General features: G+C 49.0%; 1 protein-coding gene across 1 annotated transcript in view; it reads left to right on the top strand.

The window, feature by feature from the left end:
* The first annotated feature begins 269 nt into the window (after positions 1–269).
* Positions 270–26,945, top strand: part of HEPHL1 (hephaestin like 1) — a 384,637-nt gene continuing 357,961 nt past the window's right edge. Inside the window, exon 1 of the mRNA XM_085621400.1 lies at positions 270–513. Within this exon, the coding sequence (XP_085477526.1) occupies positions 341–513 (173 nt within the window). The 5' untranslated portion in view covers positions 270–340. The remainder of the gene's footprint in view (positions 514–26,945) is intronic.

Below are 26,945 nucleotides of genomic sequence, written 5' to 3' on the forward strand. Positions count from 1 at the left end.
GATAAAACGTGTCCTACAGATGTGCACTGGGGCTGATAAAAAAGCCTGTGTCAAACGTCAACAAGGAACACAATACTAAAAGAATCTCAGACATCATGTTGATTTACTTCTGCAATAAACAGTGCCCCTTGGAGCAGGGAAGGGAAAAAGACCACGTCGCCATAGCAACCTCATCAGTAGGCGCATTGTATGCCGCCTGTAAGAGCTATCAGCCCCAGCCAGCCTCTGCGCAGGCTGAATGCGGTGGGCGGAGCCTGTCTCGCGGCTCTGGGTTAGACATTGCTCTCAGCTGAGCCGGGTGGCGAGGGACTGAGTGGACGAGGAAGCGGCTCTTTCTGTTATGATGCGTTCGGTAACAAGAGGCTGGGTGCTGGCGCTAGCTTGCCTATGGCTGCAGCCTGGTACGGTAGAACCGATCACCAGGACACACTATTTCGGGATTGAAGAGTTAGACTGGGACTACGCCCCCAGCGGGAGGAACCTTATTAAAGGACAAGCAATCACAGAAGATGAGTAAGTCACATTTTCAAGCAGCCGTTCCAAGAATTATCATGAGGTGTCACTGTTTGTTATGGATTATGATTGGCTAAAATACAGTTTTGTTTTTCATTTTGCCCGGTTGCCGATGTCACGGGGGTGTTTGCACCACGGTACTGGTGATAGCCGCTATCCCTGTACAACACAGCACACCGTGAGTTATTTAACGCCTCAGACAATGTTTTTGGAACTTTGAGTCAGTGCGGTGTCCAGGTGATACCGAGTCACTTTGCTTCCTCAAATAAGCTTCCGCTTAGCACACTAATGCATTGTGGGACTTGTATTCTTGAATCATTGGTGCATTTGGATTCTTGCGCAAGTTTGGAAACATGGGCATCCTTGTTTCATGCGGAGTGAAGACAGGAGGTGGGGGGTTGAAAGGCACACTCAGCCCACCTGGTGAACTGCAGATACCGATGCTTTCGGTCACCCAGATGTCCTATTTAGTTTGCAAATTATTTAAAGTCTAGAAGATACGGCAACTTCACATTATCCAATGTCATGTTATACCATAAACTTTACTATGCAGTATTGCTGTTTTCTGTGTTTACAAATTACGAAGCACGCGTTTAATTTTTTGTCAGTGGTATACGGTGACTACAGTTTGCCATTTTTGAATTTCCCACTTTGAATTTGCTGCGCTGTCCGCCTGGGCTCCGTTTCCTCCCAGACTGTCGTGTGTGCCAGTTTACAGGCCCGCCTGGGTACAAGGGGAACCAAAACAAACAAGCATGCAGGGACTGAGGCAGCTGACCTTTGACTGAGATAATGACAGCCACTGTTTCTGTAAATGTTCTGCTTGCATACCAGTGCCCCCCCCCCCCACCACCACCACCACCAACTGCAGTACTTCAAGCCTAGTGAGGGCTTTAAGTGGGCCGGATCTCGTCGGTGCTCTAAAAAGTAGATGCTGAAACGGGTCTCCATTTTTGCCCTAACCCTCGGGGTGAAAAACAAAATCTTAACTCTGCAGCGGTGCCAGCCTTCACTGCCGTTGAGGTAACTTCAAAGAGACTCCTACCTAGTAGTTCTTTTACAGTCTCATCATTTCAGAACGGAAGTCGCCCCCACGCTGCCCGCCTGCTCTGCCTGCCTCCTTACCTGCTGCCTGCCCGACCTCGGATCCCCGGCAGCCCAGCCACCGCAGGGCCGCCCACCAAGCCCGCATAGGTTTTCCCGCCGTTCCCTGCCGCGACCCCGCCCCCCCGTCTGCCGATTGGCCCCCTGCGCTCCCCGCCTCCCAGCGGACCCTCCCTCCCGGCTCCCTTCTTATGACGCCCCCTGAGCGACCGCGCAGCGGACGCGCGCAGCGGGTGCACCGATTGAGCGCCGAAGGTGCGCCAAAGGTAAGCCCGTCTACGCCTGTCCGCGCCCCGCGCCAGGACCCCTGGCCCCCGCAGACCCCAGCCCACCCGCCGGACTTACGCCGCCGCCACCCTCAACGCACTCAACACCGGCCGAATCCCAGGATGCTACAGAGCCACCCCGAGACGCACCCACGGACCCTTCAGCTGCCACTCCTGCAAGTTCACCTGCATCCGGACCTGCACTGCACCAACACTCACCAAGCCGAACACCAGCAGCAACCACCTGAAGTGCATCCTGCTCAACACCCGCTCCGTCCACAGACACACCGTCCAACTCTGGAACCTCCTCGACACCACAGCTCCTGACGTCGCCTTCCTCACGGAAACATGGATGAACGCCTCCTCAGCGCCCGACATCGCCATCCCAGAGGGCTACAAGATCACCCGGAGGGACCGCGGCAACCAGACCGGAGGAGGCATCGCCATCATCCACAGGAACACCATCCGCATCACGACCAACACTGACGACACCCTGACAACCGCCGAACACCTGCACTTCCAGATCCACACCGACCCCAAGACCACCCTCGGGGGCACCCTGATCTACCGACCCCCGGGACCCCGCACACCATTCAGCGAAGACATCGCCGACTTCATCAGCCCGCACACCCTCCCCTCCGCTGACTACATCCTCCTCGGGGACCTCAACTTCCACCTGGAGAACGACAACGACCGCAACACCACTACCCTGCTTGACAACCTCGCCAACCTCGGACTCAAGCAGCTGGTGACCACCCCCACCCACCTCGCCGGACACACACTCGACGCCGTCTTCTCATCCAGCAAGGACATCGTCTTCAGCCACGCCACCGGACTCCACTGGACGGACCACAGCTGCATCCACTTCAGCTTCGGAAGGACCACGATCCACCACCACCAGCCACAGGTTGCACGAAGAAGCTGGAAAAAGATCACAGCCGACCAACTCGCCGCATCCCTGAGCCAGCACCCTCCCGCCAGCTCAGCGAACCCCAGGCAGGCCGCCGACAACCTCACGAAGTGGATCAGCAAATGCGCAAACGAACTCGCCCCCCTGAGGACCCCGCCCAGCAGACCCGGCAGCAAGAAGGCCCCTTGGTTCACCGACGAACTCAAATGCTCCAAGAAGAACTGCCGAGCCCTCGAGAAAGCCTGGAGAAGAGACCCAACACCGGACAACATGACTACCCTCAAGCTCGCCACCCGAAAGCTCCATCAACTGATCCACGCCACCAAGAAAACAGCATTCAAGGACCGCCTGGACAACAACGCACACAACAGCAAGGAACTCTTCAACATCGTGAAAGAGCTCTCCAACCCCAACGCCGGAAACAACGACATCACCCCATCGCAAGACCTCTGCAACTCCCTCGCCTCGTACTTCCACAACAAGATCGCTGACATACACAACAGCTTCAGCACACAACCAACGCCACCCACGACCGCACCAACGCCCCCCACCACCACCCTCAGCGCCTGGACACCGTTCAACACCGAAGACACCATCCGCACGATGAACTCCATCCACTCCGGATCCCCAACCGACCCCTGCCCTCACCACGTCTTCAACAAGGCCGACGCTGTCATCGCACCCCACCTGCGGGACATCATCAATACCTCCTTCGACACCGCCACCTTCCCGGAGAGCTGGAAGCACGCCGATCTCAGCGCTCTACTAAAGAAACCAACAGCGGACCCCACCGAACTCAAGAACTACCGCCCCATCTCGCTCCTCCTGTTTCCAGCCAAAGTCATCGAGAAGACAGTCAACAAGCAGCTGGCCGCCTTCCTCGAGACGAACGGATCCCTCGACCCCTCACAGTCTGGCTTCCGGGCCAACCACAGCACCGAAACCGCCCTCATCGCTGCCACCGATGACATCCGAGCCCTGCTGGACAACGGAGAAACAGCGGTCCTCATCCTTCTAGACCTCTCCGCGGCATTCAACACTAGTGCAGCGCCTCAACAACGTCGGAATCCAGGAGAAGGCACTGGATTGGATCATCTCCTTCCTCGTTGGAAGGACACAGAGAGTTCGCCTACCCCCGTTCAGATCTGCAGCAACAGAAGTCATCTGCGGCGTTCCCCCAAGGCTCCTCGCTCAGCCCCACCCTCTTCAATGTCTACATGTGCCCCCTTGCGGCCATCGCATGCCAACACAACCTCAACATCATCTCCTACGCCGACGACACACAGCTGATCCTCTCCCTCACCAACGACCCCGCCACCGCCAGAGCCAACCTACACCAAGGGATGAAAGACGTAGCCGAATGGATGACGACCAGCCGCTTGAAACTGAACTCAGACAAGACGGAAGTCCTCATCCTGGGCTCCTCGCCCTCCGCCTGGGACGACTCCTGGTGGCCCCCCGCCCTGGGCACCGTACCCAAACCGACAGACCACGCACGCAACCTGGGATTCATCCTGGACTCCTCCCTCTCCATGACCAGACAAGTCAATGCCGTCTCCTCGTCTTGTTTCAACATCCTGCGCATGCTACGTAAGATCTTCCGGTGGATCCCCACCGAGACCAGGAAGACGGTCACCCAGGCCCTCGTCACCAGCCGTCTGGACTACGGCAACGCCCTCTACGCCGGAACCACCGCCAAGCTCCAGAAGAGACTCCAGCGGATCCAGAACGCCTCAGCGAGACTCATCCTTGACATCCCCAGACACAGCCACGTCTCCAGACACCTGAGAGACCTGCACTGGCTCCCGGTCAACAAGAGAATTACCTTCCGGCTCCTCACCCACGCACACAAAGCCCTACACAACCAAGGCCCGAGTTACCTCAACAGCCACCTCAACTTCTACGCTCCCAAACGCCATCTCCGATCGACCAGTCACGCCCTCGCTGCCGTCCCCCGCATCCGAAGAGCGACAACAGGAGGAAGGTCCTTCTCCCACCTGGCCGCCAAGACCTGGAACTCCCTCCCTCCCGACCTACGCCTGACCCAAGACCACCTCTCCTTCAGGAAGAAGCTCAAGACCTGGCTGTTCGAGCAGTAGCGGACCCCCCCCCCCCCCCCCCCCCCCTAGCGCCTTGAGACCCTCCGGGTGAGTAGTGCGCGTTATAAATGCCTTTGATTGATTGATTGAAGTATTTTCAATATTATATGCAACAAAGCCATAGTTGTTGCTTGTGTATCTTATGCAACTAACAGCATTTGACAAAGCCAATAGACCTAGCTTGTTGTAGGTAATCTTACTTACTGTATTACATATATGGATTCAATCACAGAAACAGCAAAATGCCAGTCAGGCGGCACACTATGCTAAGGACACAATTTTAGCTTACTCTTTTTAAGCCACGCCCTTAACTGCAAGGGCCACCCCCATTTGAGAGACCAACCAATTGTTTCATCCCAGTTAAAGCCCTGAGCCTCGTCCAGTAAAAAGGGTAAACAATATATGTCACTCGTGCTCTTTTTCGGAAGTAGCACAACAACCGTCACTGGCACCTGAAACTGTAACGTGTGAAGTGCCGGTTCAGCATTGGGTAGACCTCTTGCACAAGTCTCTCACAGGTTTTTCAGTTAATTACTCTCCGAAGCGTCCTTGCAGTAAAAGTGCAGACTAAGTACTGATGCGGACTATTCTCCAGGGTAAAACTGCGTGGCACAAGGGAGCAAAGGTGACGGGGGGGCGGGGCCTTGAGTGCCGTCGGTCCATCTGTCCGTCACCTACAATCGTACCGAGCTCTCTTCTGTTTCTACAGCTACGAAGCGCTGCCTTGTGTCATTCGAGCCGGATCCCACGCGGCCTGGCAGGTCACACATGCAATTAAGGGTCAGAGCGTGCAGTCGCCTTCACAGCTGGAGGTGAAGGAAGGAATCCCTTGAACTCAACATTAAAGCCGCTTTTAAACTCTCACATTGTATTTTGTTGTTTCAGCGTCTCTCAGACTTCTAGAGTATTCAATTCAATTTTAAAAATAACGTTATTCGGTCCGTGGCTGAACCTTAAAGGCGTACACACTCATAAAATGCGACCCCAATACATTTTACAGGCACAAATAAATATAGAAAACATTATACATTGAACGCAGTATATATACAAATGACAAGAATAGAATTCATCTGATTGTATAGTGCCATGTGACCGCACTGCTGACCGAAAAGATAAGCTTTACACAGAGGCAGGACTCTTTATCTAAAAATTGTTGGAGATGATAGTAAGCCTGAACGCAGTGCCCAACGTCCCTACTTTTTAGGAACGGGGCCAAGCACCTGTTAGTGTACATTTTATAAAAGTCACAGAAAGAAGTAATGTAACATTGATTGGTTGGGGGTATTCTTACCGGGACGTACTTTACGTTCTAAATTATGGGGCATATTAACAAGGGCTTTATCTCCGCTTTTTTGGCTTTAAAAGCCAAAGAAGCGGAGATAAAAATATCACCCTATCAACAACAGGGTGCTAACATGCAAAATCGCATGTTAGCACCCTTTTTCACTACGCTTCCCTTTGCATCTCTAATGAGTTGCAAAGTGGGCGTTCTAGAGCAAAATAATAGGAGAAATGTTGCTATGCGACATTTCTCCTATTATCAGCTTCACGCTAACCCTGTTAGAGACAAAAAAAAGAAGCGCTAACCACGGTTAACACTGCTTTTTTACGTCTGCTAATTTTCAGACTTAGCTATGTAATCCAATGGGAGGTGGATTACATGGCTAAGTCCACCATGGGCTATCAACAAGGATATCTCTATCCTTGTAGTTTTATCGCTGCATTACCAGCGATAACCTCCCAAAAGGTGGTTAGCGTTGTTAATAACGCGATAACCAGGCGATATTATCCAGCGATAGCGGGCGTTAAAAAAATTAACAGGGATGGCATGAGGTGTTCTGTCTAAGAAAATACGGGACAGGCCTATCTCGCCACGTGATTTATTGACATACGCCAGCCATGGTATTGTAAGCCCCTTATCTCAAGCCAGGAAATCAATTTTTATGTCCTGGGTTAAACTCGCCTTCTCTTTTTTCTGCATTGATAACCACAGTGAAGTCGGTTTAATATGATTGGGATCACTCAGGTAATTCAAATCCAGTTCCTTATGGCAAACACAGTGAGGGGTAGAAAAGGGGACGGCTAGAACTGTCCTGAGGAAACCATTTCCTTCCCTCTGTGCTGTTACACAGTCACCTATTCCCCAAATTTCTGCCCCATATGATGCTAACGGGACACAGCGGCAAAAATCTACAATGTGGGGGCCAGTATCCGGCCCCCCCCTGGGGCATGGGAGGCCAAGAAGGGATCCCACTGCTCGGGGCAACTTTGCTCTGCAAAGGGCAGGGTTTGGAGCTGAAGGTTACACCCAAATAAGAACATGAGGCTGCCCGAGGCCCACACAGGCCCCCCCCCATAGGAGGGGGGCCACCCTAGTGCCACATGATGGCACAAACACAACAGGGCTAGTGTTTGGAACCCCCGGATGTCCAAGCGCTACTCTTTGTCATTTGCGGCGCGACAGTGGGCAGGGGGCAGGTATATCTAGCTCCCCCGCCCAGCTGGTGATCCTTTTTCGCGCCGAGGATCTTATGCAAAATAAACCTTAAGCAATGTTTTCTCCAACAACCAATGTGTCATGTGTGTTCTTTATCATGGTATTGCTGTGATTGCAGGTTTGGTGTGTTGCCGATATTGGCACTAGCTGCCTGTGCTTGTCAGTCAATGGGATCCAGCTTGTATGGACGTAAGTCTAATGCGCTTAGGGCCACAGGACATAATGAATTATTTAACATAATTAGTTGTTAGCTCGAGATCAGCCATGAACTGTACCGATGATTGCAGTAGTGAGCGCAGCACTTTACGGGTGCGGGCCATAGGCACGGCGTCACCCGGATACAACAGAACTGGTTGCGGTACGCCGTTTATTTGGAACATCGGGGGTACTTGATGTCAGCTCTGCGCCTAATTTATTAATACAAAGATAAAACAACAAAGGCACAAGGACACACCCTTGACAAACCTCCCCCTTCTACGCAGATCTCATTTGAGACCTCCCCATTTTGGCCAAGCCTGAATCTGGCCTTTGTGTTTGTATGTAAAGAAATTAGTAGCTACACTAAATATTTATCTAGGCCTATCTCCAGAAGTAAATGCCACAACTTTGACCTGTTGGCACAATCAAATGTCAGTGGCAGGTCCATAAAGGCGGGATAAAGAGAGGACTGCTTGGCAACTGTATATTTCCCGATGAGTAAGTTCACATGTATGCCTTGCTCGATGCTGGTAGGCTTACCTGGCAATGCAGAGTTCTCAGCGGCTTTACGCTTGCCCATGGTACTGAGTAAGGAGAAACCGTGCCCTTACCTAGAAATATTTTATGGTTTATATCTTTTTATTGAATTTCAGAAAGAAAAACAAATTCACCACCTACATCCAATTGGCTGGTGTGAAAACATCGGATATTATAGAGGGAGAGAAAGGATAGAGGCTAGAGGTGTAGAAGAGGAGAAACTGTAGAGGGGTGTGGGGAAATCAGCGCTTGCTATTATCGTGCGTGCCTGGTGGGCATCGTCTTCTGTCCTGCGTTGCTGCGGGGATGACTTCGGGTCTCGGGGGAGATCTCTAGTAAGTCCAAGCACACGTAGGTACTCCAGAGTGGATTTCCAGGTTTTATCGAAGCGGGGAGGCTGTGAGATATACTGGCTGTAACCTTCTCCATTCCTACCACTTCCCATAATTTATGTATCCAATCAAAGCTGGTGGGGACGCCCTCCTTACCCCACCTAATCAGTATCACCTGTTTGGCCGCCCCCAACGCTAGCGTAATGGCTCTTCCTCTACATGACTTCAAGGGGTATGTTAAGGCGTTCGGGAGGCCTAGTAATATGTAACTTAGAAATCGTAGTAGGTCAGTATCGTAGGTGTTATTTATGTCAGGCAATATAGAATCTTGGGGCATTCCCACAGTAGATGGGTCAAGGTACCTATCTGGCCGCAGTGGCGCCAGCAGTAAGCATCTGCCCCCCGTTTCCAGCGCGCCACCCTTTCTGGGGTGTAGTACCAGTAATACACTATTTTGAGGAACATCTCCTTGCCTGCCGTACTACAAGAGGATTCTCTGGCCCTGTGTACAATGTCTTGCCAATCTTTAGGGGAAAATTCTCGCGCGCACTCTGTCTCCCATCTGCGCTGCGCTGGTGTTTTACCTCACTGTGTGGGCGTGATTAAAAAGGCATATATGTCTGACATGAGCCTTTTGTCTGAGGTTCTGGTTATAAACCATTTCTCGAATTTCGTTAGGGGTCGCCCTGCGTGTATATGGACTGTCAGTTGTGTCACCCAGTGTCTTAGGGCAAGGTACTGCCAGTACGTGGATTTAGGGAGCCCATATCCCTCCACCAGTTGGGGGAAGTCCATTATCCCATTCTCGTCGAAAAGATTCCCCACCCTCTTGCAGTTAGCTTCTTGCCACGTAAGGTAACTCTGTCCTTGACTTGCCGGTGGGAACTCTGGGTGACCTATGAAAGGAGTCAATGGGGATGTAGGGGTTGACAGGCCTTGTGCCAACTGGACCCTGTCCCAAGTCGTCAGCGTGGATCTCAATACCGGGGATATGTATACCCCCAGTGGGCGGTAACACTTAGGAAGCCATAGGGCCTTCCACATATGTATACTCGCTATTGCCCGATCTTTGAAGATTTTGGACATTAGCCTATACCATTCGACCATATAGCGTAATAGGGCCGCTTGATAGTAGCGCACCAAATTGGGAAGTCCCAGGCTACCATCAGCTTGCTTCAAATAGGTTTGTTGGCATGCCATGCGGGCTTTCTTCACGCCCCAGACGAAATCCACTAAGAGATGTTGCAGTTTGGCGAGTATCTGAGGGGGAGGCTGTAGCGGGAGAGTTTACACAACATACAATATACGGGGAAGTATAGTCATCTTGACTGCGGCTAATCTGCCCAGCCAAGACAGTGTATTGTCTCCATCGTTGGAAGGTGACGCGTGTGTTATTTAGTAGTGTATCATAGTTCTCACGTACCGTATGGTCCAGCGTAGAGAATATCTAGAGGCCAAGATAGGGGGCACCTGTGTCCGCCCATCCAAAGGGGTAATCCGCCTTTAACCGCTATAGGTCAGCACTAGGAATAGTGAGGCTAAGGGCTTGGGTCTTGTGTATATTCATCCTAAAGCCTGTGACTTGGTCAAAGACTTCGAATTCCCGCATGAGTGGTGGTATGGAGGGTTCTGGGTGAGTGAGAAAAAGCACCACATCGTCCACGTAAAGGGAAATCTTGTGTTACCTAGCTCCCATGTGAATGCCAGTGATTGCGGAGTGCTGATGAATACGTTCCGCAAAGGGCTCCATATACAGAGAAAATAGAAGAGGTGATAAAGAACACCCCTGCAGGGTGCCTCTCCCAATTTTGAAGGGTTGAGACCCAATCCCATTGACATGAATCAGTGCTGCAGGGACTTTATATGTGCTATTGACCCATTGCAAGAATCTTGGTCCCAGGCCAAATCCCGCCGATACCATACGCAGATAAGCCCACTGAACCCAGTCAAAAGCCTTCTCGGCATCTACCGACAAGAGCAAGGCTGGTTTCTGTGATCATTGGGTCTTGTCGATAAGGTGGCATAGTCGGCGGGAGCCATCGCTACAGTTCCTTTTGGGTATAAAGCCAAACTGGTCCGGGTCCACTAGCCCCTGCATGTGTGGTGCTAGGCGGTCCGCCAGTATGCTGGTGAAGATTTTGAAATCAACATTCAGCAGCGAAATAGGGCGGTACCTTCAGTACTGTAGGAATTAAAAAGTTGCGTGTGTATCGGGAGTAAGCTCGGGTCCAAGCTTTTATAAAAATCTGAAGAAAATCCATCTTCCCCTGGGGCCTTGCCTGACTCCAGACCCTGAATCGCTTTCAGTACCTCGTCTGGTGTGATGTCTACCTCTAATTTATCTGCATCCGTAGCCGGAAGAGAGGCGACCTGTGCTTAAGCGACATATGCCTCTGCTGCTGCTTCATCTGAGGGATCTGCCGTGTACAAAGCAGTGTAGAATTTTTCAAATTCCAGAGCTATCAGGTCGCCTTGTATTGTGTCTCGGTGTCCGGTTTCTATCTCTGCTATGTGGCGCTGCAGTATTTGTCCCAGAAATACTTTAAAAGACAATATTCCACACAGCGGCCTCGACAGAGGGGTGGCCCAGCCCAGCCTTGTCTGGCCACGGATGGACACAGTTGGGCCCGCACTTGGCCCCGGCTTTGCCCAGGCATGGCCAGCGCAGCGGGGAAGCCGGTAGTGATATGAGTGCTCGGTGCAGGGCACCCCGCCCCCTTGCTCATGATGATCGCGCTTCCGGGTGCTTGGGGAGCTGGTAAATTAAGTCTCTCCCTTCAGCAATAATAATATATAAACAATGGGGTGACCCTGTGTCCCTCAGAACCTGGGTAAGATTATTATAGGAAAACAATGGTTCTGTCGGGTAATAATGGCACACCAGCAGCAGCAGTACATGGGGGCGTAAAACCCCCTCAGGCATCAAAGTAATTTTGGGAGAGAGGGGCGCAGCACAGACCACTGATCATTTGTATTGTGTGAAAAAGGGCGCTTTAATCAAACTGGTGTACATCACAACATTACCTGGGCAGTCCAGCTTACAAAACTAGTGCCCCACAACACATCAAATGAACTAGCCAATATTCTACCCCCACCCCTATGGTACCACCCACATAAACCACTGTGCAACTATCTCATTTGAACTGTAGTGCATTTCATCAGTTTTCAACTTCAACTTTCTCCTACAGCCTATCTCTACATGTATCAACCTCTAAGCAACCAAACTTCCTGCTTACCCTCCCTTTCCACTTGGTTCACCAACTGGCAATGCCAACCAAATTCCTGTAAACTCATGCAAAACTTTCCAGGTCACTGCCACCCAGAAATATGAAGCCTGCTAACTTTTTCGGCCCAGCTCTACCTCCCCCACTAAATGGTCAGCTTTTACCTCCGCTCCAACAAATATAACTCCAGCCCAACACCAACAAATGTACCCCGTCCTGTTAACGTATTAATATTAGCATGGAAAATGCTTCCGGAACCAATTTCCCTGTTCACTTACTTGCACGCCCTGTCTATAGCTGAGGGCTTGCTGGCCCCCCTCAAACTCCTCGGCATAATCTTTGCCTGTAGCACAAAGCGGCTGGCCCACCGGGCATTAATCTGCAATAAATCCTGTTTCATGGCCCTCAACAGCACCACACCTTTCTACCTCCCGAAATCCTTCTCCCCTAAATGGAGAACCAACACGTTTGGGCACCTTCCGTCTTTTAACATGCCAGTAAAACACTGAGAGAGTTTGCACCAATAACCCCCACAAATAATGGTAAACAAATGCTTGTGAAAACCCCAATCCTCCTCATAAGCCCTTAGTGTGGTTTGGCTCTCTGTCCACTTGATGAATGAGTGGCCCACCACCCAAATGGACACATCCTCCGCCGCGGGACATGCAAATGAACCTGCAACCAAACAAAACAAGCATTGGCATAGCCAATAGGTCTCACCTTTGGGACCTTTATAAGTGCTTAGCCATGCAACAGCTGATGTTGTTGTACCAAGGATATTGTACTGCATAACTAAACACTTATAAGGTCCCAAAGGCGAGACCTATTGGCTATGACGATGCTTTTTTTTTTTTTTTTTAAGGACAAGCAGTGCTATCAGGCTCCGGCTGGCACTTAGTCCACCGCAGGGTAGAAGAGGGGTAGAGTGGTAGAAGAGGGGTAGAGGGGTAGAAGAGGGGTAGAGGGGTAGAAGAGGGGTACAGGGTTAGAAGAGGGGTATAAGAGGGGTAGTAGAGGGGTAGGGGGTAGTGGGGTAGAGGGGTAGTAGAGGGGTAGTGGGGTAGAAGGGTAAAGGGGTAGAAGAGGGGTAGAGGGGTAGAGGGTTAGAAGAGGGGTAGAGGGGTAGAAGGGTGGTAGAAGAGGGGTAGAGGGGTGGTAGAGGGATAGAAGAGGGATAGATGGATAGAAAAGGGGTAGATGGGTAGTAGAGGGGTTGAAGAGGGGTAGAGGGGTTGAAGAGGGGTAGAGGGGTTGAAGAGGGGTAGAGGGGTTGAGGGGTAGAAGAGGGGTTGAGGGGTAGAAGAGTAGAAGAGGGGTAGACGAGGGGTAGAGGGGTAGTAGAGGGGTAGAGGGGTAGTAGAGGGGTAGATGGTTAGTAATGGGGTAGAGGGGTAGTAGAGGGGTAGAGGGGTGGAAGAGGGGTAGTAGAGGGGTAGAAGACGAGTAGAAGAGGGGTAGAGGGGTAGAAGAAGGGTAGAGGGGTAGAAGAAGGGTAGAGGGGTAGTAGAGGGGTGGTAGAGGGGTAGTAGAGGGGTAGAGGTGACATAGAGGGGAAGAGAGGTAGAAGAGGGGAAGAGGGGTAGAAGAGGGGAAGAGGGGTAGAAGAGGGGAAGAGGGGTAGAAGAGGGGTAGAAGAGAGGTAGAAGGGTAGAGGGGTAGAAGAGGGGTAGATGGGTAGAAGAGGGGTAGAGGGGTAGAAGGGGTAGGGGGTTAGAAGGGGGTCAGGGGTAGAAAAGGGGTAGTAGAGGGGTAGAGGGGTAGTAGAGGGGTAGAATGGTAGAGCGGTAGAGGTGTGGTATAGGGCTAGAGGAGTGGTAGAGGGGTAGAAGGGTAGAAGAGGGGTAGAAGAGGGGTAGAAGGGTAGAAGAGAGGTAGAGGGGTAGACGAGGGGTAGAAGAGGGGTAGAGGGGTAGTAGAGGGGTAGAGGGGTGGTAGAGGGGTAGAAGATGGGTAGAAGAGGGGTAGTGGAGGGGTAGAAGGGTAGAGGGGTAGAAGGGTAGAAGAGGGGTAGAGGGGTAGAAGAGGGGTAGTGCAGTGGTTCTATATATTTATCACAGCAGCAATACACTGGGAATGTCCTGCGAGGGTTTTATTTTATATAAAAATACATCACTTTAGTATGTCTCAGAATATATAAATATATGCACAGTAGGAATGAAAGTAAAAAATGTAACCAACCTTGCCAATAGGTCTGGTCTTGATACATTTGTACAGGTTCTATGTTGAATGCATTGACAAACGCCGCACGTGCAGGTGCTCATTTGCCTACAGACACGGCCCAGATGTGCACTTGAATGCACATGTACACACAATCGGACCGCACACGTAGCAGCACATGCAGACGCAGGTGGATGTTGGTTGGAAAAATGCTTAAAATCATGGCTGTGAAGTGCTATAGAGGGATGGACAGCTGGCTGGGGGTGTATGCGATGGTGGGTGGAAGGATGTGTAGATAGAAGGGCGTTGATGCATTGCTGGGTGTATAAAAGAGTGAGTGAATAGATGAATGCTTGGGTCTCCGTGGAAAAATGAGTGTTTGCTTGTTAGTGGATGGATATATGCTTGCTTGGGTTGATGGAAATATGTGGGTGAGTGGATGAATGTACGAGTATTTAGAAGTAAGAATAGATGGCACTTTCTAAAACTTTGTTTAATTGATATTGGTTAAGCAGATCAGCCCAAAGATAGATTAATGAAGTGTTTAAAAAATGTATACGACATTGGAATCTTGCACAGATCTCTATTAGACAAAGTCAGTGGTGTGTTACTGATGAAAAGGAATTTGTTGTATTTAACTACATCCAAACTTCCCTCAATGGAATCTACTCGATAACCACATTGTAAGCCAAGAGGTCACACACTGTCATTAAATAAACATGAGACCATGTACTGCCAGCAACGCAAAACGCAGTTGGCAAGAGAAATGTAGAAGCATAGCTGGAATTCCTTCATCCAAACCAGAGAGAATATAGAACAAGCGGGAGATGTGTGCGCGCGCACGCTAAAAGAAAAAAAAAAGGACGCTAGTGGTATGCGCGCGCGACAGCAAAAGTGAAAGCAGGCTGGCGAGTGGTGTGCGATGTGCGCGCACCATGACGAGAGAGGAAAGCCAGATGGCGCCTCTGCTCATCATTGTGCGTGTAACCGCATGCTCTATGCCAGCCAAAAGGCTGTGGTCGGCTTTTTAAAGCCCACGCACTAAATGTCTCGCATGAACAGCGCATGCGCTGGCTCAGGCGAGACCTAAACAGCAGTAAAACTTCTCGCAACGTGACCCGCGGCTCTTCCCTCAGCTCCCAGAACACACACATAATGCCTGTAACATTCTGAAGACCAACACCCCAAACGCATAATGTCTTTGTGTGCTCAGCCTCTATTACCTGGTTCAGTCGCAGCACCAGTCCGGAAGGAATGCGTACCTCTATAGATCCCCTGGACCCATCGGGTCCTTTTTCGAGGACCTACAGTCGGCCTTATCAGTACCTTGCATGCGTTCTGCGCACTGCTTGTTATTAGGCGACTTAAATTTGCACATGGACTGTCTAACCGATGCTGAAGCTACCAAACTCCGTGATATCACGGCGATGTTAGGGCTAGCCCCTTTTATCCACAGCCCCACTCACGTGAAAGGCCACACATTAGATGTGATCTTTTCCTCCAAGCCTATTGAGGTGTCCCCTCCACTCCCGGTCCTCTGGTCAGATCATTATCTGATAAACTTTGCCTTAGTGTTTGTATCTAAGCTTAGCCAAAGGGCTCTGAAGGAAGGGTCCCGGCAATCTAGAGCCTTCCACCTAGTGACAGCAGATATGCTCTCCGATGCTCTCTGCCAATACCCGTGTCAACTGACAGGGGTTCTGGAAGCCGACCTAATCCTGGTCCAGAACTGGATGCAGGCAAGATTCGAGGAGCTGGCCCCATTGAAGCCTGCTAGAACAGCACCTCATCTTAATTCTGCTCCTTGGTTCTCTTCCACTTTACGTACAATGCGACAAGACTGCAAAAAGTTGGAAAGGCGGTGGCGGCGCAAGTACGATCTTGTGGAGCTAACGAAATACCGCGACGCGATAAAGTCTTACTATAAACAGATTGCCGCAGCCAAAAAGAACTATCTTGAGCAGAGAATTGACAAAGCCGATAATACGAGCCGGGAACTCTTTAGGATTGTGAAGGAGTTTGTCAACCCTGTAGTAGGGACCCCGGTCCATTCACACACGGAAGAATGGATCAAACAGCTCGCCGACTTTTTTGTGACTAAAATCTTAAAGATTCAGGACACTTTTCCATCTGTGGATTCCCGAACGGCTGACGCTGTGTTAGGGGATAAGTCGACCTATTTAGCTCCCTCACAGGCTGAATCTGGGCCTTTACTATCTGTCTTTCCCCAGCTGTCCTGTGAGACATCGCTTGAGCTGTTATCCCGGCTGCAATCTGGCTCGCCTCTGGATGCTTGTCCGGCGAAATGCTTGGGCAAGGTGGCCTCAGCGTTGAACAGCTTGCTGAACCCCCTGCTTAATCTATCATTGAGTTCAGGGGTGGTTCCACGACAATGGAAACACGCACTCATTCTGCCGCTGATTAAGAAGCCTCTGCTCGACCCCCTGCAATGCGCTAACTATAGACCAATCTCCCTCCTCCCTGCTCTGGCGAAGGTGTTGGAGAAACATGTTCAGCATACTCTGACCACCTTTATTGAGAACAACAAACTGCTGCATGACTCCCAGTCCGGCTTTCGTGCGAATTACAGCACGGAGACGGCTCTGGTAGAGGTTACCGACGCCATCAGGGAGTCGCTCGATCATGGGGGAAAGGCTATGCTAGTCATGTTGGACCTATCGGCGGCGTTCGACACCGTCCCACACGCAGGTCTCCTCTCAAGACTCAGGGAGATTGGTCTGCGAGGGACGGTGCTGGACTGGTTTCAATCCTTTCTTGCCGACCGCCGACAGGTGATCTGGGCTCCGCCGTTCTCGGCCGAAATGCTTTCGCTGGAGGTGGGGGTGCCTCAAGGTTCCATCCTGAGCCCCACCATCTTCAACATATACATGGCCCCTCTAGCGGAGGTAGCGGAGGCGTTTGGGGCCCGGGTCATCTCATACGCTGATGACACCCAGCTCTTGTTCACTTGCAGGAAGGGAGAGGCCTTCAACGGCGGCAGAATCAAGGACTGTCTGAGCGCAGTCTTTGCGTGGTTTCAGCGGCACAGCCTGAAATGCAACTCAGACAAATCTGAGCTGCTCTTTTTCGGCTGTGCCCCTGATCCGGGCTGGAAGACATGGTGGCCCCAGGACATGTTCCCTCCAGAGAAACCATCTTCTCAGGTAAAAAATCTCGGAGTGGTGTTTGACGATGATTTATCCTTCCGCCCACACATCCTGGGATTAGCAGGGAAATGTTTCAGCATCCTCAAGATGCTTAGGAAATTTCTTCCTCTGCTCTCACTGCAGTATCGTAGGAATGTAGTCCAGGCGCTTGTGGGCTCCCGCCTGGACTATGCTAATGCACTCTTTGCAGGCCTACCTAAGTATCTGTTATCCAGACTGCAGATTGCCCAGAATTCGGCGGCCAGAGCCATCTATGGGCTGCCCAGGAGAGCTAGCGCCTCTGCGCTCCTGGCTAGGCTGCACTGGCTGCCAATTTCGGGGAGAATCAGATTTAAGCTCCTCACTCTGGCATTTAAAGCCCTCCATGCGATTGGCCCTAACTATCTGAGGAAGCGTATTGCTTTCTATGTGCCGCGGAGGTTGCTGAGGTCGGCGGACCTGGCTAAAATGGAGGTGCCTGTGGTCAAACGTGTTCGGATGGGAGGTCGTTCCTTCCAATACGTGACAGCCTGCTTGTGGAACGAGCTCCCACTTTCCCTTCGGAAAGCAAACAACCTCCTGGCTTTCAGGAAGGAGTTGAAGACTCTGCTCTTTACCAAGTAATCCGCTGTGACTGTAGTAGGTTTGCCTTTGGTTTCCTGTTTCTCTGGGCCTCTTTGCTAAAGCGCCGGGACACCCTTTTGGGGTAGCCGTGCGCTCAAAAAGTTCGGCTTAACATAACAACAACATAATCAGCAGGGGGAACTCCCATGCCGCAAGTGCATTGTGCAGAACTGATAAAGGTTGAAATGCCAAGACCTTCACCCCAGACTGATGCCTGAAAACCATACCACTAAGACCCCCACTACAAGCAGCCCATCGTCCACCCCAAACCACCAGGCATTGCCCTGATGACATTAAAGAGTTCATCACCACCCTTCGCATCTACGCTCTCTGATCAGTTTTCGAGCTACAAAGCCATACCTCCAACCTGCCGTGCCTTCCCATGATGTCCTCCCACTGTACCTCACCCCGACCCCTGCCACCCAGCTACTCCAACAATCGGAATGCATAAAAAAACATCCAGGAAATGAGGGCAGAGAACAAGCATGTCTCCACTGGACCCCAGCATACCGCCGGCAGCTGTCATAGAACCTTTTAAAACAAGTGCCACGTTAGCGGCCGCTTTAGCCACCCCAAATGACCCTGCTCCCTCGCTCAATACTCAAGAAACCTCTATCTGAATTTGCCTGCAGAAGGGGCATATCCCCACAACAATTTCCCCATAAAAGCGATACCCATGAGTTTGCCAGCAAAGGGCCCTCTCGGTTAAGACCAAGACAAACTGAACCACATTCTCAGCCCAAAGCCACTCCTCCACCCTGCGCTGTGCACCCAATGCCAAAAATTCCACCCATGCCTGACTGTAAGCTCTCCGTGTCGACTCTGCGAGGGACCCTACCACCAGTTGCTCTATCCTGCGTTCCCTATCGACCATAACTCCTCCGGCATGGGCGTCTTGTATCCTTGGTCAACCTACAGAATCTTCCCCACTGTAAAATGTCATTGTCCATCCCCAGCACTTCTCGCCGGATATCATGCCGCAAGCAACCCAACACAAGGGAGAGGATGTAGCCTTACGGCTAGAGCGGTCGACCTCGAAGCTGGGGAACCGGGTTCAAGTTTCAGCAACGACCCTTAACATCCTGTGATTCTGGACAAATCACTTAATCTCCCCGTGCCTAACAAAAATGAAAGTGTTCTTTTGTAACAAAACTGGTGCTCATGTAAAGCGCTCTGATACCCGATGTCTCGGGTCTAGTTCGTGCTATATACACCTAAAAAATTAAATAAAAAAGCAACCCAACACAAAACAAAACAGCAGCAATTTCAACACCTGTGCATCCCTGGCAGACTGTCTATTCACGACCTGTACCACCGACAAATTGTCAACCCGGAACCCACCCGCCGATGAGCCAGCTCCATTCCTCACAATGTGACAGCCACCACCAGAGGAAACGGTTACAAAAATGCAACGCTCCTGACCCCTCTTTTCCCTGTGCCAGCAATGCCCCTGCACTCCACCTCCCTTGCCAATACAAACTGAAACCCATACCACCCACTGCATCTGAGAATATCTGCACACCCCAATACATGTCCTTCTGCTGAACTAAAGAAATCCCATTGAAGGACTGTAGGGAAAAACACCCCATCTGAAAATCTTCCTCGGCCCTTGCTGGTAGTTGCACATGATGATGATGCAGCGAGAAGCCAGACAGAGCTAGACCCAACCTTCTGCAAAATCTTCTATCCATTCTGACCGCCCTGCAAGTGAAATTACAGTTCCCCAGCAACACCTGAATTTTCCTAATGTTCTCCTTGTCTCTTGCCAGCATGCAAACCAACAATACCTCCATCGTCTCCTTTTCGTCCTGCAGCAACCTTACCTCCATCTGTTGGGAATCTATTTCAATGCCCAGAAAAGAAAACACTGTACTCGGGCCCACAGGTTTCTCTAGTGCCAAAGGAACACCAAGGTCACCCATGAGCTCTTGGAAACTTACCAGCATCCACTGGTAGACCGCCGAGCTGGGATCCCCCACAAAAAAGAAATCGTCCAAATAATGTGTCACCAACTAATGGCTTGTATGCCAGATGAAAAGCAACTACAGAAATGAACTTTAAAATTCAAACCGTGCATATGATATTGAACAGCCCATTGGCAGTGTCTTGTCTACATACCACAGCCCTTCAAATTGCATGCCCAATAGTTAAAAATAATCCAGATGGACAGGAAGCTGCTGAAAAGCTGACTTCACAAACACTTTGCAAACACAAGGAGATGATGGACGGAGCTCTGAAACTTTTCAGACTCTCACCCCAGACACAGATCTGGGTTGAATTCATCATCGTTCCTTAGCTCACTTCGCCACCCCAGTTCAGACACAGACATATGCAAATCAGTCTTGGCCGAGTTCCTCAAGGGAACATTCCAGCCCGAACTGGCAAATCAGGTCTTCCCTGGACCGTAAATAAGCATCCTGGGACCGGTTTCGGGGTAACATCAGCCAGGCTAGCTAGTATCCAGTGGCAAAGTGAGCAAAGGACCAACGTCCGGGCATTCCCTGCCAACTTAAGGTGAACAAAGAAAACACAAGGAGATGATGGACGGAGCGCTGAAACTTTTCAGACACCCCCAGTCACAGATCTTGGTTGAATCCATCATTGTTCTTTAGTACACTTCGCCACCCCAGTTCAGACCCAACCTTATGCAAATGAGTCTTGACCCTGTTCCTCATGGGACCGGTCCAGCCTGAACTGCCAAGTCAGGTCTTCCCTGGACCGGAAACAAGCATCCTGGGACCGGTTTCTGGGGTAACATCTCTCATCAGCCAGGCTAGCTTGAATCCAGTTGGAACGTGAGCAAGGGACCCAAGTCTGGGTATAACCTGCCAACTTAGGGTGAAGAAAGCAAACATAAGGAGATGATGGACAGAGCGCTTAAACTTTTCAGACACTCCCCCCCCAGTCAAAGATCTGGGTTGAATCCATCATCGTTCCTTAGCTCACTTCGCCACCCCAGTTCAAACCCATCCCTCATCAGCCAGACAAGCTTGAATCCAGTGGCAAAGTGAGCAAAGCACCCATATCTTGGCATACCCTGCCAATTTAGGGTGAACAAAGCAAACACAAGGAGATGATGGACGGAGCGCTGAAACTTTCCAGACACTCGCCCCAGTTACAGATCTGGGTTGAATTCATCATTGTTCTTTAGTTCACTTCACCACCCCAGTTCAGACCCAACCGTATGCAAATCAGTCTTGACCCTGTACCTCATGGGAACAGTCCAGCCCGAACTGCCAAGTCAGGTCTTCCCTGGACTGGAAACAAGCATCCTGGCACCGGTTTCAGGGTAACACCCCTCATCAGCCAGGCTAGCTTGAATCCGGTTGGAACGTGAGCAAGGGACCCAAGTCTGGGTATAACCTGCCAACTTAGGGTGAAGAAAGCAAACATAAGGAGATGATGGACAGAGCGCTTAAACTTTTCAGACACTCCCCCCCCAGTCAAAGATCTGGGTTGAATCCATCATCGTTCCTTAGCTCACTTCGCCACCCCAGTTCAAACCCAGCCATATGCAAATCAGTCTGTTTTTTTGTTGTTGTCCTCATTCACCTCAGGTTCCAATGTCTAATAACTTATCCCAGTAATGAGGAAAAGAAACTGACCTCAGGCAGGCATCAGAAATAGACATTTCCTCCCTGCAGGTACATCTCTCTCAGAATGTCCGATTAACGGCAGCTGCGTCAAATGAGGGGAAGACATTGCAGCAAAAACAGAGAGTTATACAGGTGTAATCATTGGGCAAGTCTATAATCCATTGTATCCTCAATAACCATTGCTTCCCACTTCACCATAGCCCAACTTTGTTACAGAGCCCAGAATCTTTTCTTCTTAGAGTCTTTCCCTAATAAGTCCATTCTAGACATATAAAAAAAGAAATCTAACCACTCCAAATGTTGAGGTGGGGTACCTCCCACCCAATTTTGACAGATTTCTCTTCTGGTCAATAAACTAGCGTAAAACAGGAAATCTCTAGCAATTCCTGAAACTCTTTCCATTACTCCAAAAATGATCAATGAAAGGCTTACCTTAAATTGCAGCCCCAAAATACCTGAAACTGTCTTTCCCACTTCATCCCAAAGCCTCCTTATTCCCGGGCATTGGTGAAACATATGAACATCCATCTCCTTTTCTAGACCACACTTTGTGCATACAGTAGATCTGCCTTTCCCCATCTTTGACAGCTTCTCAGGTGTTATATATGCCCTGTGAAGTGAAAAAAGGGGGTTTCTCTTTAAAAAAGCAGGCTTGAAAATGGAATATAATATGCACAGTGATAATTGCCACGTATTTTGTAACTGCTCCCTTGGCAAGCATCTTTCGCACAATTCTTCTGCCAGGCTGAATTCTCCATCTAAAGTGTCTTGTAATTCCCAAAACCAAAATGAAACGTCTTTGATTCCTGGGAGCTTTCCGAGAAGTTGCTGTTCCAAGCCGTTTACAATACCCAAGGGCAGCTTCCGGCTTTGTTCCCAACTTTTCAATTGTATATATTTCAATTTTGAGAGTTTGCCCCCCAACAGCTCATTTAACCTGTTCCATGGTATAAGGTTACCATCTTGAGTAAGTTCTCCCCAGACCTGTACACCTGCATTTCTTATCGGTACCGCCAGTTTGTCTTTATGACACTCTGGTGTGCCTGGAGATTCCCAAATAGGGGCTGAGTGGGAGTAGTAGTACAATTTTGACCATCGTTTAATAGTACAACAGATTCTAGCCAATGACTGAAGCACTTTTAATTTGATTTAAAAAAAAAAAAAAAAGAGTCTCCAAATCTACAAAGGACATGTCTATACCCACATTGCTTCCTTTTATCATTTCCAAAAGCATGATTCCTAATTCTGATCCATCCGGCGTATTAAAGAGCATTCTGGAGTTAGTCAGTTGGAAGGCCCAAGCATAATATTGGGTGTCTGGTAATGAGAGCCCCTTTTCTCCCTTGTTTTTCCACAAAATCCTAATCCCTTATATGCCCAAATAAAGGTGTTTATCGCTTGCTGGACTTTATTGAAGATTTCTCAAAACGTAGGTGGATCGTATTGAATAGTAAAATTATTTTTGGCAAAATCACCATCTTGGCCAGAGTCACCCACCCAAGAATTGTTAGGGGAATGTGTGCCCATCTCTTAATTAACTGCACAATTTCTCTTGATATCTTTGCTCAGGTTTATTTCTGGAATTTCATTTATTTCTTGCACAGTTTTTAAACCCAGATATCTCATTTCCTTCTTAATCATTGGGTTATCCATTCTCTGATTCCATACCATGACCTCTGTTCCCCTCATTTGCTAGATAACCGGACCCTTTGCCGAACTCCGAAGCCATCTCTAAGGTGGCCGACAGAGCCACTGCAAGATTTGAGGAGAAGACCATAAGATCATCTGCGTATAATGCTACCTTCTTTATTCAACCCTCATGGGAGAAAGGAGAAATGTTAGCTGCCGTTCTAAGTTTATGTGTGAGGGGCTCTATATAAAGGTTAAACAAATGGGGTTTAGGGGGTAACCCTGTCTTGCACCTCTAAGTATTTTAAAAGATGAAGATAGATTCCCGTTCGCTAAAACTCTTGCTGAGGGTGGCTGATATATTAGTTGAATTGCTCTATGAAATGTATCCCGAGCTCGTATTGTTTCAAAACAGTAAACAGGTAAGACCACTTTACCCTATCAAACGCCTTAGAAGCATCTAGAGTAATTTCTACTAAGGGGGTCGAATGGATAGTTGCAAGGTCGATAGCCCCTACGAGCCCGTATTTTAACTCATGTAAATATCTTCCTTTAATGAACCCCTTCTGATCCTTGTGTATCACATCTCCGGCTATCTTACTTGATCTCCCTGCCAGGCTTTTGTGAACATTTTATAATCAGTATTCATGAGTGATATCGGTCTATACAATTCACAGCTTGCGGGATCCTTACCTGGCTTCAAAATAAGTATAATTATTGCTTCATCCGAGGATTTTGGTAGCAGTGCCCCTTGGTCTAAAATCTCTATGATCATTGCTGTGATATATGGGTTTAACACCTCCCATAGAATTTTATATAGCTCCGCTGGTATGCCATCGGGCCCTGCGGTTTTTTCCCCCTTACTTGACTGTACAGCCGTTCTGACCTCCTCCTTTGTGATGTCCTGCTTTAGAAACTTTTGCTGAGTTCAGTCCAGGGGTTCAATAGAGCCTGCTAACCAACCATTAACCTCCTCTTCTAGTACTGTTCCCTCTTCCGAATATAGATCCCAGAAGTAGTCCTTAAATGCCTCTTCTATCTCCATCTCACTGGTCAGCATACCACCTGACTGCCCGTCCTTGATTTCCTTAATCTGATTTTTATTTTGATCTCCCTTAATCTTCGAAGCTAATAGCTTCCCTGCTCCCTCCCGTACTCAAAATGAGCTAACTTACTAGCATCCCATCTTTTTTTAATCCGAGTTTGGATGATTTCTTCCATTTGGTTTTTCAGTAAATGCAGTTTCTTCTTTGCCAAAATCCTACTATCATCTGCTAGATTTGTTTTTATTTCAGTCTCTAACTTTTCCATTTCATTCTCTAACCGACACACCTCACTCCTGTGCCATTTATTTCTTTTGCAAACTGCACTTGTAATCTTACCTCTAATAAAGTCTTTGAGTGTGTCCCATATTATCCCAGTGGGAGCCGAGCCGCTATTGATCTTAAGGAATTCTCCTACTTCTATTTTCAGAGCTTCCATTACTTCTGTATCCACTAGTATAGTACGATCTAGTGTACACTTCCTTCCCGTAGCTCTGCTAGTACCCCTGATTGTTAATGTTACTGCCGAATGGTCTAACAGATGGGTCTTATACATAATGTCTACGATATCCTCTCTCAGGCTACAATCTACTAAAAAGTAGTCTATCCTCCATCTATGTCCATATTTCTTATTATGAAATGAGGCACCCTGCAAGCAGCTGGCCCTCTCTCTCCACAAGTCGCAAACAGCATGTGTTTTCATCATAGATTTAAAAAATGCACGTGATTTGGGAGTAGGTATAGCTCTGCTTTTTTTAATTCATCTAAATTCAGATTCATTATCACGTTAAAGTCTCCTGCCACAATTACGGGACCTGGAAAATCTAACAGATTGGTGAACACGGTTTTTAGTGGCTCACAGTCATCGTAGTTTGAACCATAATATCTACTAATGTTAGATAATCTGTCCCCTATTTTTATTTTTGCTATGATCCACCTGCTGCCCTTATCTACCCTTGTATCCATTATCCATATTTTTGCCTGTTTTTTCACCACTATTGCTACCTCTCGTATATTCGCACCCTGATCTGTACATACCTTCTGTTGTGCCCATCTTTGTTCCCGAAATAGCTCAACACATTCATTTTCCACCAGATGTGTCTCCTGTAGGATCAAAATCTGTGAGGGAGAATCTCTAAAATATTGTAGTATCTTGACCCTCCTCACTTTCATACGTAACCCATGTTCCATGTTAATAATACCTGAATCAACATGTTCCTGCTTTTTTCTCCCTACCCTCCGTTTGGGCACCTATATCTCTTCTGAATGCCTTTCATATCTCTGAGGTTTTTGAGGAATTTTTTAATATTTTTTTCCCACATGCTCCCCACCCAGTGCATCCCTCTTTATCCCCCACACCCTCCCTTGGAGAACCCACCCATACTTCCTTCTGGACCTGATGTTAGTCCAATTTTCTTTCACAACACCACAGGCACCCACCACCAAAACATAAACAAATTCATATTGCCCCCTTTACCCCCCTGTACAACCTTAGGAAAATACAGGGCACACCCTGTCCTACAGCTCCACTTGTACACCTATTATCTCCTAGTTTCCCGCTCCTCCCTTCTTGATAGCCTCTAATAGATCATCTGCCAATTTTTGACTTTTTAACATATGCATTTTATTATTGTGCATAACTCTTAGGGATGCAGGGAATTTAAGCTGTGCTGTCGGCCCTACATTTTTTAATTTGTCTAAATGCTTTCCCAATTCCCAATGTCTGTTTAAGGTGACTCGTGATAGATCTGATCTAATCTCAAATGAGAAGTCTTTCCCCCTTAATGCCTTCAATTGTAATACACATGCAATAATTTTTTCCTTTAGAGCGTACGTCTGAAAGTTAAGGAGAATCTTCAGCGGCTTAACCCCATTTGGATTTTTTCTGAAGGGATTTCTATCTACCCATTGAAATCTTTTGCAATATCCTCCTCACTCTCATCAATCTGAACCATTACCTTTATAAGGGAGACCACAAAAGCTTTTAGATCATTGCCTTCCTTCCCCTCCGGGGCATTCAATATCCTCAGGTTATTTCTTCTTGAGTTAATCTCCAGCTGCTCCAGTTTCTCCTGCAATTCTTGCTCATCCCGCTGTAGCGCCTGTGGTTCCATTTTACTACTGCCTAGATCTTCTTTCAGCTCCCCCACCATGGTCTCAAGCTTTTGCATACTTACACACAGAATATCAGTCTTTTTCGCAAGGGCCTCGCAGAAACTGCATATTTCACTCTGATTTGCTTCAGATACAGCAAAACTCTTCCAAATATTAACAGTGAGCGAAGAAAACATAGTTTCTAAGGAGCTAGCTGGAGCCTCTACATTTTTTTTTCTTTCCCTAGTATTTTAAAGGCCATGTCTGGCAGAAGTTTCTCCTTATCCTTATCTTGTGTAGGATCATCCACTTGGGGCCCAGCTTTCTTTTAAAGCTGTTTCTTGATTAGTCCACTCTGGGCTACATGTACTCCCCTCCGCTGCCATCATTGATAGCACTGGTTTGTCCCCCACCCTCTCTACAGCACCTGTTTCTTGCTCTTGGAGAGTCACCATGGGGGAGGGGTAAGATTTTAAAAAAGGACATGAACAAGGGAGTAATTTTTAATTTGGCTCTAAAATGTAATTCCTTCTTTGCACTCTCCCTGTCGTTTGCACCTCCTTCCTAGACTTCTCATTGGATCTACACACCTGGATTTGGGTAAGGCTGGGCGTAGTGGGCGTAGTGAGGGTACGTGAAGCATTACGGAGTGGGGGCAAATCTACGCCCACCCGCACACTTTACGTAGCCCCACTACGCGCCTCCCGCCTCTCTCCCGCCCTCATTTTACAATTACTTAGAACATTACTTATAAAGAAAATTACTTACCTGAGCTGTCGCGTCCCGGGGCTCCATCTTGCTGCTTCCTGGCTAGCATCTTCCTTACAAATGCGCATGCGCGGGCGCCCGCACATGCGCATTCGTGAGGAAGAAGCTAGCCAGGAAGTAGCAAGATGGAGCCCCGGGACGCGGCAGGACGCGGCAGCTCAGGTAAGTAATTTTCTTTATATGTAATGTTCTAAGTAATTGTAAAATG

This window comes from Triturus cristatus, chromosome 8 (assembly GCF_964204655.1).
Source record: "Triturus cristatus chromosome 8, aTriCri1.1, whole genome shotgun sequence".
In the NCBI taxonomy this organism is placed as follows: domain Eukaryota; kingdom Metazoa; phylum Chordata; class Amphibia; order Caudata; family Salamandridae; genus Triturus; species Triturus cristatus.